The sequence below is a fragment of the Eurytemora carolleeae genome, unplaced genomic scaffold (assembly GCF_000591075.1).
Source record: "Eurytemora carolleeae unplaced genomic scaffold, Eaff_2.0 scaffold784, whole genome shotgun sequence".
NCBI lineage: Eukaryota > Metazoa > Arthropoda > Copepoda > Calanoida > Temoridae > Eurytemora > Eurytemora carolleeae.
Window position 1 is genome coordinate 30,073 of NW_019396758.1, and position 13,185 is coordinate 43,257.

The window sequence follows — 13,185 nt, forward strand, 5'->3', positions numbered from 1 at the left end:
CTAAGGAACATACTGTATTATGTAAGATTCTCCATTTCAACTTCTATCTCAATAAGAATGAGGAAGATAGCGTATTTTTTTTAATCTAAAAATGTATCAAATTCCAGTGATTTTTTAGTTGTCTTTTTGATTTTGAAATTGTTCCCGTTGACATCTCTTGCTTTTCTTTCATCAGAGGTTTAAAGGGAGTAACGGGCAATGTATGGCATGGTTGAACTGAGTTCAAAATCATGAATTTGGGTAGATAGGTATTTAAATTCTTAAAGGGAGTGACCGGTAATGTATGGTAGTTAAATTGAGATTGTAGTGTTGTGAACAAATTTTTTTAGGATTCATTTGAGACATATAAAACGTTTTAAAGATCTATAGTTACTGAGTTTGAGTGCAAAAACGAAGTTCAAAATCATAAATTTGGGTAGATACGTTTTCAGAATCGGTTCTTTTAAATCATAAAATAACGACGACAAAAAAGGAAACAAAATTCTACAGTAATCTTATTCAATTATTAGTTCCTAAAGTCCCTCATTATTCACATAGATTTTCTGCAGATTTTTTAGAATTTTTATTGAAAAGACGAAATTTGAAGAATTTGTAGAAATCTGCGAACAAATTCATAGAAATAAGGGAATTTAATATAATGATGAAAACGAATAATTGATTCTAACATTGATATTTTGACAAATTTCTTTGAGAAACATGTTTCTAAACATCTAATTAGTTTACTATAGAATTTTTACAATATTTTTTGTCGCCGTTATTTAATAATTAAATAAAACGATTTTCAAAACGTACCCACCCAAATTGATGGTTTTGAATGTCGACTTTGTGCTTAAACTCAGTAATTATAGATCTTTAAAACGTTTTATATGTCTCAAATGAATCCTAAAAAATGTCTCTACAATACTGCAATTTCAGTTTAACCACCATACATTGCCGGTCTGTCCCTTTAAAGGGTACCCTTGTGAACCATATCTGGCACTCTAAGAATGAAGGGATAAATGATATTTCGTTTTCATTCAGTTTAAAACTGTCTTTAATCAGAATGAAATACCATCCACAAAGAAAGAATGTATAATCCCCGAAGTCCCAGACTTTAATGCAGATGTGGAGGATTCTCTAAAAAGTGATGATGAAGAGATATCCGATAGAACTGAGTTGGAAGAGAAAGAAAATCTTTGAATCTTATAGAAATATTGTGCATTCATCATTGTTTTCATAATCTAAATTTCTTTTTCAAAATATACGTGTAAACTTTGGGCTGAACCAATTAAAAAATATAATAATTTATAATAATATATATAGTCGTCGTCTCGTAAATATCAAAACAATGAAGACCATTTTCGATTTCAATTTTTATGCTTACTGAAGCTGTCGATTAACAGCTTCTCTTTTGTTTACCTATAAACTTGTAATTTGAAAAAAAAAACTTTTACAAAGTCGTCTTCATTGCATTAATATAAACGCCGACCATTGTATGAAAGAATTTCATACAATGGAACCCATAACATTGTGGAATTAGAAGACGACAATTAGGTTTAATTTATGATTTAAATGTTTACGTTACTTCAGTAAACTTATTTTTCTCCAAGATAAATTACAAGAAAGTAAAAATAGAATTGTTGAGAAAATAAAGGATAAATGTTTTGGGTGAAAATAACGTGAAATAACTGAGAGAAATTTCAGACTTCAAAAGAAAATTCTTTTCTATTATAATTTTTACTAGGATTTTAAGGCGCTTCGTGCTTCTTATTCTTGTAAATAGACCTATTATTTTTTTGCTTCCATGGCCATAATTGCTTTTTTGGACATTATAATACTAAAAATGTTTTAATATTTTCCTTTTTCATTCTTTTAACAATTTGAGCCATTAAATGTGGTTTTAAGTTGCCAGTTTTTACGTTGAGTACAAAAATACAAACACTTGCTGATTTTTTAGATTTTTTAGATTATCTTTATAAAATTTTCAAGAATAAGTAGGACTTGAAAAGTTGGACTACAAGCTTGCATAATACTCCGTTATCTCAAAACGAACAGTGGGAGAGAGGTAAAAAAAACCTCACAAAAAAATATCAGACAAATATAACAACACCAGAAATAAAGCTTTCGGTGTGTACCAAAGTGATTTGCAGTTTGCAGTACACTGATTTGCAGGACACTGATTTGTAGTACACTGATTTGCAGTACACTGATTTGCAGTACACTGATTTGCAGGACACTGATTTGCAGTACACTGACCGAAGGAAAAGCGGGTTTCAGCCAGAGATAAGAGAGTCACATAGATTGATTAACACCTAAAATAAGCGATATTTTCCACAGCATGTTCTATTTTTGTACAAGTACTGTACACGACCAATCAAGACAGGAGACTAGGGTTTCCATTCGCAAAACTTTTGCGCAATTTTTGCGGAACGAAAAGCAAATTTTTTCTTTCTTTGCGCATCAGTTTTGCGCGAAAAAACAACAATTTGCGCAATCATTCGCAAAAGTAATTTCGCGCAAAATTGCCCTATTCCGCTTTTGCGAAACTCAAGTTTTGCGGAATTCCGCAACAAGAGTTTTGCGCAAATCCGCAATTCCGCAATTTCGTAAAAATCAAACGGTTGGTGACGGTGTGTGTTTCTTAGAATTCAATTCTGGAAAAATCTTGTTTTGGAATGTCTTCCTATATTTGGTCACTTTTACATAATTGACCAATGACAGTTAAGAAGAGTTCAAATCTCACAATTTTCTCGACAATTTTAGTTTTGGACATGCATATTTCCTAAAAGTGGATTCTTCAGGCATTTGTTACTTTCTTGCATTATTTTATATAAGATTAAAAAGATTTCAGAAATTTGATTTAAAAAATTTAAGAATATAATTCATACTTGATTAGGCAAAGCTTTTAAGGGTTACTTGAAATTATTTAATAGGATTAAAATAAGTTTCACTCTCTCTAATTTCTTTTTTATTAATTTTGGTCCCTTAATTTAAACGTTTTGTAACTGGAAGTAACCAATAATCGTTATCATACTCGTATGTTAATATTTTTTTTATGGTATGGAATAAATCTTCAGTTGTTTAATTCTAAGCTTAGAATATCAATTTTTGACAATTCGCCTAAAAAGTTACATTTTGCGTAAAACTTGCGGTTTTGCGCAAATCACGCAAAAAAAATTGCGCAAAACTAAAATTTCGTTTCATGCGCAACTTTCGCAAAAAATATTTCCGGTTTTGCGCAAATTGCGCAAAAAATATAGCGCAAAAATAGCGCAAAAGTTCGCCAAAAAAAAATTTGCGCAAAAGATTTAGCCATTTCGTGGAAACCCTACAGGAGACATCTGTATACAAGGATATTTAAGGATCCTTTGAATAGGAAATGCAAAATTGGAGTATTTCTTAAAAAGTTGTAAAACTTAACCCCTGAATGCAACAAATGGCCGTGAGATGTCAGTCAAAAAACATTACATGGAACCGTAATATGGCGTGCCGGGACACTTTAGGCCTGCTCAGCCTATCCAGGTAGAGTGTATGAGCAGTCTGTGTAGTCTTTGGTTTTAGCGGATAGTGACTGCAGAGAGAGAAATGTAAAATAAAGTTATAAAGTAATGTAGAAATAAATTTTAAAAATGTTAATTATCAAACTAATGTAAGTGTAAGATATTACAATGCAAATTATCAAAAAAGACGATCTCAAAGTCGTCACTTTATTCCCATGTTTACTAGGACACTCTTAATGTATCAACAGGTTAGCTTCTAGTGAAGGGACTTCCATCATCCATGGCACCCAGGGAGTAAGAAATGGAAGAGAGATATAACTGACGCGGTTCGCCCTACCATATGAATATGCATGCTTTGCAGACTAGTACTCCATTTGAACAAGAAATATTTGTCTGATGTACAATTACCATGTATACAATAACCTTTTCTGGATATTTCATATACAAATGGAGTACTCGTCTGCAAAGCATGTATATTCATATGGTAGGGCGAACCGCGTCAGTTATATCTCCCCTCTATTCCTTACTCCCTGATGGCACCTGAGGTTTTTGTAATATTTCTTCAGAAAACCAAAACCAGAAAACTCTGAAATAGGAAGAGGACTTTTAATACAAAGTCATAATTTTAAAAAATACAATTTATATAAGACAGCAATTGTATACAACTCCATTTTACCAAATTCGTGATTTATTAAGAGTAAGTTTATTTGCTTTGTAACATCAAATTCACTTTAGTATTACTATAATGTCGTCTTCCTATTCCATTGTTCTCTGATTATCAATGTATATAACTGGTATAATTAGAATCTAATTATATTTATATATTTATATATTTGTAAATTGATTATTATCTTAAATATAAATGCAGTTCCTTATCTTTCTTTTTCAACACACTTGCAATTTTAGACAGGAAACGGAAATTACCAAACAGTCTTTTTTTACCCATTCGGTTCAGCCGTTTGTTGTTTCCTTAATTACCCAAATTCTTTCATGATCTGACCAGGTAAAAGGAGTTATTGCGTTTAGAGGTATCGGCTTCCGACGATTCTGGCCTAGGCTACAAAGTTTGCAGTAGATTTAGCACACTGTATGCACAAAATGTAACTGGTTGGATCAGTGTGAATACGAACCAACAAACCGTACGTTACAGACACTCATCCTTCATGCTTTTGTATTTGTATGTAAACTGCACTCATATATATATCTTACTCACGATATTTGTTGTACAGTACGATATTTGTTGTACAATACGATATTTGTTTTACAGTACGATATTTGTTGTACAGTACGATATTTGTTGTACAGTACGATATTTGTTGTACAGTACGAGGAGGTTTACCGACAAAAGATGACATTTTAGAAACGGCTTTGAGTCATAGAGAATAGAATATATAGAGAGGAATTTAATGGAAAAAGTGTAAAACGGCCATTTTGTTGTACTGTTTCCATACTGCAGGTGTACTTCACATATTTATGCTATATAACCTGTTGGGCCCTGGAACATCATTTTATAGAAAATCTAAAATTATTGTTAAAATAAAACCAAATTATGAAATAGGCTGGTTTCATAATTGACCAATGATCATTTCACATAGACTCTATGCCTTCCACTTTCCAAATGATGATTTTCCGTTATAACTATAAATCAAATGATGTTTTTATTCACCTAATTCGTTATAAAGTTTATTTAACAGTTTAAAAAATTCAAAATTGAAATGTATAGTCTAAGGAACATACTGTATTATGTACTCTACTGCATATAATTTGTGAACATTTACATGATTTATACACTTTGAACTCCTTTCAGGCTGAAAGGGACTGAAAAAATTCATACCGAGAGATTCTTTGAATTCCTCTCTATATATTCTATTCTCTATGTATATTTTAATTCCTCTCTATATATTCTATTCTCTATGTATATTTTAATTCCTCTCTATATTTTCTATTCTCTATGTATATTTTAATTCCTCTCTATATTTTCTATTCTCTATGTATATTTTAATTCCTCTCTATATTTTCTATTCTCTATGTATATTTTAATTCCTCTCTATATATTCTATTCTCTATGTATATTTTAATTCCTCTCTATATATTCTATTCTCTATGCTTTGAGTCGTCAACATTTAAGTTAACTCTTCCTTTGAAGAGTCAAGTACTAAATTTCCAACGGTAATATGTTGAAAGTTTTCTGTAAATTTTCTGTAAAATGTAAATTTAGAATTCCGGTTCTAAGTCATTTGCGTACATTTGCGTCAGATATAGAATCCAAGGAAATTGCTAGATTTTGGATCTTTTGAAATTGTAAAAACGTAACATCGTCTTCATTGCTAATTCACGAAAGGTCTTAATGATACCATAGTGAATCGGACCATTATCCCTTTCAATTGAAGGTCACTAGAAATTGTTTAGAATTTTGACAGTCCCTTCCTGAAGGGTGGAGGGGGGGGGGGGTTAAGCTCCATAGTCCACAGTTTGTAAAAGAACTTCCAAAATTTCCATAAAGTAGCAATTAGATGGAGCTGTGACAACAGTTTCTTTATAACGTTTGACAAGTTTATATTGAAAGAAATGTAAATGCACTCAAAGGGCGTATACAGGGGGGAGGCAAGGGGGCAGTGCCTCCCCCTAGAACTCAGAGCTATCACACTTTTCAAATCTTAAACTGAAGAGTGAAGAACATAAAAAAGATTATTTTGCTGTTCTGAATTGGGGGTTTGAAGGGAGCCCTACCCCCCACACACAACAAAAAAAAAATATATTATTGCAGTGCTGTAACCTAATTTCCCTTTTAAGTTCACATAGTACACAGAGTTGACTCTTGAGTTAAGTTCAAAAACTTCTTTTACTACTCTAGTATAAATATTAACAACTAACAGAATTTGTTATTTGTTATTTTGTGTATTGAAGTTTGAAATTGATAAAAGCGCTCATTAGGGTTTCAATAGAACCTTCCAGTATAGAATATAACGACTGATTATTCACGTGTACAGTAACACGACTAAATGTTTGACGCAAAAGCCATTTATTCCGTATCAATTCAGTCTTTAGTAGTCGATGATGGCTGAAGGAATAATAAGTGAAATTCAAGTGTTTAAAGTAAAATACTTGGATTTGGATTAAAGTAAAGGGTTTGGAGTAAAATACTGCAGAGTTTGGATAAAAATACCAGGGTTTGCATTAAAATAAAAAGATTTGGAGTAAAACACAAGGGTTCGGATAAAAATACCAGGGTTTGGAGTAAAATATCAGAGTTTGGATAAAAATACCAGGGTTTGCATTAAAATAAAAAGATTTGGAGTAAAACACGTATTACTANAGCTGCGTTTAAGGAATTAAGACTCGAGCCGAAGCTTTTAAATCGCGGGCTCAGGTTTTGAGTAAAATACCAGGGTTTAGAGAAAAGTAAAAAGACTTGGAGTAAAACTTCAGGGTTTTGAGTAAAATACCAGGGTTTGGAGTACAATGCCAGAGTTTGGAGTAAAATTTCAGAGTTTGGAGTAAAACATCAGAGTTTGGAGTAAAATTCCGGGGTTTGGAGTAAAATACCAGGGTTTGGAGTAAAATAAAAGGATTTGGAGTAAAACACCAGGGTTTGGAGTAAAACATCAGGGTTTGGAGTAGGGAAATTTTTCTGGTTTACGGAATGGAAACCGTAAACCGTAAAATTTCCAGTTTCCATTTCGTAAACCAGAAATTTTAACACAATGTTAGATATAGAAAGCAATGTTAAAACGTTAAAAGTTAAAACTTATTAATTGACATATATTAAATACGCATTCTTTTCTATAGTTGTATATTCACAAATAGTTTACTATAGTTCATCATGACTATTTTACAGTTACAGTTTTCACTTTCCCCAAAAATTTGACAAATTATTTCTATTTTTCAAGAGGGCCATCGGCTTATCCTCCCCCCCTCCCCCCTCCGTATTTGACCAGGATGGGATGAAATGAACCATATAAATAAGAGTTGGTGAATTAAAAATAATAAATTTCGACATTTTTTCCTGCACCAATCTTTTAACCAGTTTTAAAACTTCCCTTGAGCCATGTGAGTTGCCTCACAAATTTTTGGCTGGGTCAGTTTTGACGTTTATTGGATACAAATGGACAAACAAACAGACGAGCAAAGTATATATATAGAGTGAGAACTGCAGAAAACTCTGGAATAGGAGGACGACTTATAGACTTAAATTATGACTTTAAATAGTTCAATGAACATGAGACGATTACGTAGTGTGTCTACTATACAGTGTACAAACCAATTTAAAGTGATTTTATAACCTATTTGTGTCCTAACAACATATAATAGACTTAGGGAGTGCTATACATGTCGTCTTCCTTTCCCCATTTTTCTGTAGTTGATATTATTTTGAGACATGGCACTGACAGTCAGGATTTATATTGCATGATAATTAACATTAGTATAACTTCAACTACAGCTAAACCAGGCGCACATTCATTATATTATTATGTAGATAGTAATACTTACTTGTTTTATCTTTTATAAAAGTTTAACTTTTTAACTTTAACGTTTTTCCGGAACCTTTTCCCGGAAAATTCCGACGGAATCCTAAATTTTTCGGAACAACATTCCGGGACGTTCCGTAAATCCAGATCAACGATCTGGAAATTTCCGGTTTACTGGAAAAAATTGTTCCAGAATTCCGGATTTTCAGAACTTTTTGGAAATGGAAAAAATTGCTGGATCATTTCCGTAAGTAATCCGTAGCCCGAAATGACTGTGAAAACCTTAGTTTCCATCGCTCTTTGCTGGCACTGCAAGCTCTTTCCTGGCGAGCTGTTTCCTGCTTTGCTGAGCTGTTTCCTGCTCTCCTACTCTTCTATGTTACTCGGCCTCTGCTCTGCTCTTGTTCCTGAGATTCAGATGGATTTGCTTGCCCAACGTTTCTCACTTGCTGACCGAGGGGAGGAAGGCCAACCACAACAATTTCTCGTCCGAGCCACATTATCCTCACTTTCTCGTCCGAGCCACCTGAACAGAGATATTTTTATTTTTGAACATGTACATAGCTGCAGTATGTGACAATCCTTCCTGGGGTGAGAATTTGGATATCATTAAATTGCGTTTAATAACTGCGTTCAACACAATTAGGAATATGAAATTATTGTTATCTCTGGTTTAAATTGCTATTTATTGAAATTAACTTTCCTTGCCCTGAGAATGAAACGTTTAAGGGGGGGGGAAGGTTGGATGTGGAAAGGAAAACGTGCCAAATTACCAGACATTGCTAGCTCTTACAGAAACGATGAAAAATTTCCCCAATATTTCAAAAACTAAAGTTAACCAGTGCTAAATAATTCTAAACTTTGCATGTCTAAAGCTATGAAAAACTTCAGTCAAATTAATGCCCAAGGCAATGCGACTAAACCCAGTCTTGCAGTTGGATCTATACTGGGACACGTGACACGTGCGGGGGATTAAGTTCTAATAATGTTGATTTTGTCCTCCAGTCAAATATTGGGTAGATGAAGGTTACCTAAGAAGTTTAATTTCGTAACATGAAAAAAAAACTTTTAATTATTCCTTAAAAAATGTAAATTTTGGTAGAAAAAATGAGAAGATCATGCTTAAAAGCTATTTTCTGGTTGAAAAAAAGTAAACTTGAACAATACCTGTATGTAGACATTTGTTAGCTCAGGATGGTTGAGTTAAACAAACGAGGTTTTGCATTCTCTTAAACTGCTCAGTTTTATTAAACATGTGGACCTTGCCCATCTGGTTTATAATATATCAGATCTCAAGGTATAGATATAATCTGAACTTATGGTATAGATATAGTCTGATCTCAAGGTATAGATATAGTCTGCACTCAAGGTATAGATATAGTCTGATCTCAAGGTATAGATATAGTCTGATCTTAAGGTATAGATATAATCTGAACTTAAGGTATAGATATAGTCTGATCTATTTTTGCAGATGGTTTTAGCGAAACAAAGCATATCTTTATAATAAAACAAGACATTCCTATATATATATATCCTGTAGCCGGCTAAACGGCTGGACTGATTGGGCTGATATTTGTTGTGGATACTCAGGGGCGGCTTTGTTATTGGCTAAAAAATTCGAGCATTTTTTCCAATTTTTTTTTTAAAATCTTACTTTTTTAAATTTTTTTCTTTATGGGCAACGCCGGGCCATTCAGCTATTAGTTTATAATACAGATATCAAGGTATAATTTTTCAAGAAAAATCTGGAAAAGTATAAAGATAGAAAAATAAATTGCCAGACCAATTACTTTATTTAGAGCTGCAGGATATAAGTCAACAACTGATGAACAAGTTGCTCAAGCTTTCGCAACACTAGGAAATTTAGCTTGTCAAGATTTTCTTGTAAAAAAAAATAAAATATAATAGTTTCTCACATACAATAAAAAAGTTTCTCAAATACAATATAACAGTTTCTCAAATGTTATATAATAGTTTCTCAAATACAATATAACAGTTTCTCAAATACAATATAATATTTTCTCAAATACAGTATAACAGTTTCTCAAATACAATATAATAGTTCTTCAAATACAATATAATAGTTTCTCAAATACAATATAACAGTTTCTCAAATGTAATATAATAGTTTCTCAAATACAATATATCAGTTTCTCAAATACAGTATAACAGTTTCTCAAATACAATATAATTGTGGAAAGGAAAACGTGCNTCAAATACAATATAATAGTTTCTCAAATACAATATAATAGTTTCTCAAATACAATATAATAGTTTCTCAAATACAATATAATAGTTTCTCAAATACAATTAAATAGTTTCTCAAATACAATATAATAGTTTCTCGAATACAATATAACAGTTTCTCATATACAATATAATAGTTTTTCAAATACAATATACTAGTTTCTCAAATACAATATAAAAGTTTCCCAAATACAATATAAAAGTTCCTTATATACAATATAATAGTTTCTCAAATACAATATAATAGTTTCTCAAATACAATACAATAGTTTCTCAAATACAATGTATTAGTTTCTCAAATACAATACAACAGTTTCTCAAATACAATATAACAGTTTCACAAATGCAATATACTAGTTTCTCAAATACAATATAAAAGTTTTTCAAATACAATATAATAGTTTCTCTAATACAATATAATAGTTTCTCAAATACAATGTAATAGTTTCTCAAATACAATATACTAGTTTCTCAAATACAAAATAACAGTTTCACAAATACAATATAAAAGTTTCTCAAATAAAATATAACAGTTTCACAAATGCAATATACTAGTTTCTCAAATACAAAAATAACATTTTTTCATATACAATATAGTTGGTTCTCAAATACAATATAATAGTTTCTCAAATACAATATACTAGTTTCTCAAATAAAATATAATAGTTTCTTAAAGACTATATATTTTTTATTAAATCTTCAGTTTTGAAAGTTAACAAGCAAATTTGATTAGATAATCAGCTATTGTTGAATTCGCCTGAAACCACTACCCTAAGGCTGGGTCTGACCCACGATGATATATTTGCAGAATATAAATCACCTATCATTAGAAACTGTTCACAAATTAACGGAATGGCAATAGATTTTTCTCAAATCTTTCAGGAGGTAAAAAATGTCGTCTTGTAGATTTAGAAAAATCTTATTAAATAGTTTTTTTGGTTCATTCCTTGATAAATGTGATTTCATCTAAATTTATTTTTTTATTTGTCTAAAAGCTGATTTATAGTTCAATTTATCAAAGGTATGGTATCTAATTGTATAAACACTATTTAAGTAAGACTTGTACCAATTATTTACCCTGAAATGACTTGATAAGTGAACGGTCCCTTTAAAAATATTTGTTTAGTTTCTTGGTGTAAAAGTAGAGTGCAAGGAGGCAGCTGATGGTAAATGGGGAGGGAAGATCAATGGATCATGGAATGGTGTACTAGGAATGCTGCAAAGGTAAATCACTGCCTGGCCGCAATATACCGCATTTTTTTGCGACAGGAAGCAAAAACGATGAGTAATTTCGTGAAAAAATAAATATGCGACTTTTCAAAAAATTTGAAAAACCTTCTTTCGTTTTTTTTTTCTTGCGAAGTTATTTAGCTCTCTTGCTGAAGGAGCAATTATTCCATAAAATCTGTTATGCATATTGTTTTTAGTGTTATATTTTTACTGTTCCTTTAGTCCCTTTAGACATATATAATTTAACCCTAGCCCTGCTGGGGTACTTGAAACCTAGGATACTTGACCCCCCCCCCCTTCCCATGGTTGATGTCCAAATATGACAAATGGTACAACATTGGAAAGCTCTTCTGCTGTACTTTTAGATTTCGCAAAAAAAAATGTGCAAATATGCAAAAATAATTTTTTTTTGCAAAATCCAATAATAAAAATTTCATGATTTCTTAAAGAAAAAATTAGACCCTTAACACATTCTTCTTTCATTCTGCATTTAGAAACGAAATAGATGTTGCTATGCTTGGGTTTATGGAGAGCAAAGACAGACTTCAAGATTTCAAATTTTTGCATCCAATAGGAAAAGACGCAGTTTATCTAATATCGAAAACAGTGACATCGAAGGTAAAATTTTAAAATCAACCGGAGGCCAAAACTTTTGAGTCGGATATCGTTTATCAGTTTTCACCTGGTGGCACCGGCTAAGCAGTAGGATTTGGCTTAGCCGAACAGATCTCCCGTTGGGTAACTTTGTGCCCATGTTTCAATTGATAATTTCAGCTGTTTTTTGTTGATCTACCTCCGAACAAGTAAATTTTTCGAGGATTTTCTTGTTATAAATTGTGGGTCTGTCCTAGTATACGATTTTTGGACCCCCCCCCCGCCCCCCCCCTCCTTTCAATTTTGTACATGACCATTTATTTTTCAGCAAATTTATTATTATTTATTTTTTTGTTATTTAGGGTTAGGTTAGGTTAAGAGAAGGCCGAGCGCTGCGGCCACACTTTCTGGGCCGAGCGCTGCGGCCACGGGTTAGGTTAAGTTAAGACACTTCCTGTCAGACCCATGTACAAAATTGATAGGAGGGGGGGGGCGGTGGGGGGGTCCAAAAATCGTATACTAGGAAATTACCTAAATTGTGGATTTTAAATGAATCTGAAAGATACTGCTATTTTCTGCTTTTTTCACTGAAATTTTTTTTTTTATTAAATTTGATCTTTAATCTTTTGTTCTTATTTTAGACTAAAGATTCTTACTGGAAAAGTATACGAGGTGGTATAAGAGAAGATGTTTGGCTTGCACTTCTAATATACATATCAATAGCAGGTAGCAACAGATTAACAGATAACAACATTTTAAAAAAAATGTAACGGATCAAATAAGTCTCTAGATGAAAGACAAACAATTTCCGGAAAATTTTTTTTCAGGATTAGAATTTACAATCACTAAAGGTAAAATTTTGCTTGGCTTTAAATAGATAGAATAGAATTGGCATTTTCAGTTAATTTTTTCAACTATCCAATGCAAGTTTTTACCAATGTTCTACAGCTTTTATCTAAAATTTTGTTAACATTTTATAATATTTTAGCTTTCCTGTTCAATATAATGAACAACCGTGAAAAAAAAGCTTCAACTAATCTTCTCATGAGAGGTATGCACTTTAACAATCTAGATATTTCTAGTTCAAGGGTTAGTTATCTAGATATTTCTAGTTAAAGGGTTAGTTATCTAGATATTTCTTGTTCAAGGGTTAGTTATTTAGATTT

The 13,185-nt window shown here is 31.9% G+C and overlaps 1 protein-coding gene across 1 annotated transcript in view; it reads left to right on the forward strand.

The window, feature by feature from the left end:
- The first annotated feature begins 8,726 nt into the window (after positions 1-8,726).
- Positions 8,727-13,185, forward strand: part of LOC111708281 (uncharacterized) — a 9,990-nt gene continuing 5,531 nt past the window's right edge. The window contains exons 1-7 of the mRNA XM_023481602.1: positions 8,727-9,245; positions 9,748-9,806; positions 10,929-11,080; positions 11,322-11,419; positions 11,920-12,043; positions 12,661-12,745; positions 13,008-13,070. Of these exons, the coding sequence (XP_023337370.1) occupies positions 9,202-9,245; positions 9,748-9,806; positions 10,929-11,080; positions 11,322-11,419; positions 11,920-12,043; positions 12,661-12,745; positions 13,008-13,070 (625 nt within the window). The 5' untranslated portion in view covers positions 8,727-9,201. The remainder of the gene's footprint in view (positions 9,246-9,747; positions 9,807-10,928; positions 11,081-11,321; positions 11,420-11,919; positions 12,044-12,660; positions 12,746-13,007; positions 13,071-13,185) is intronic.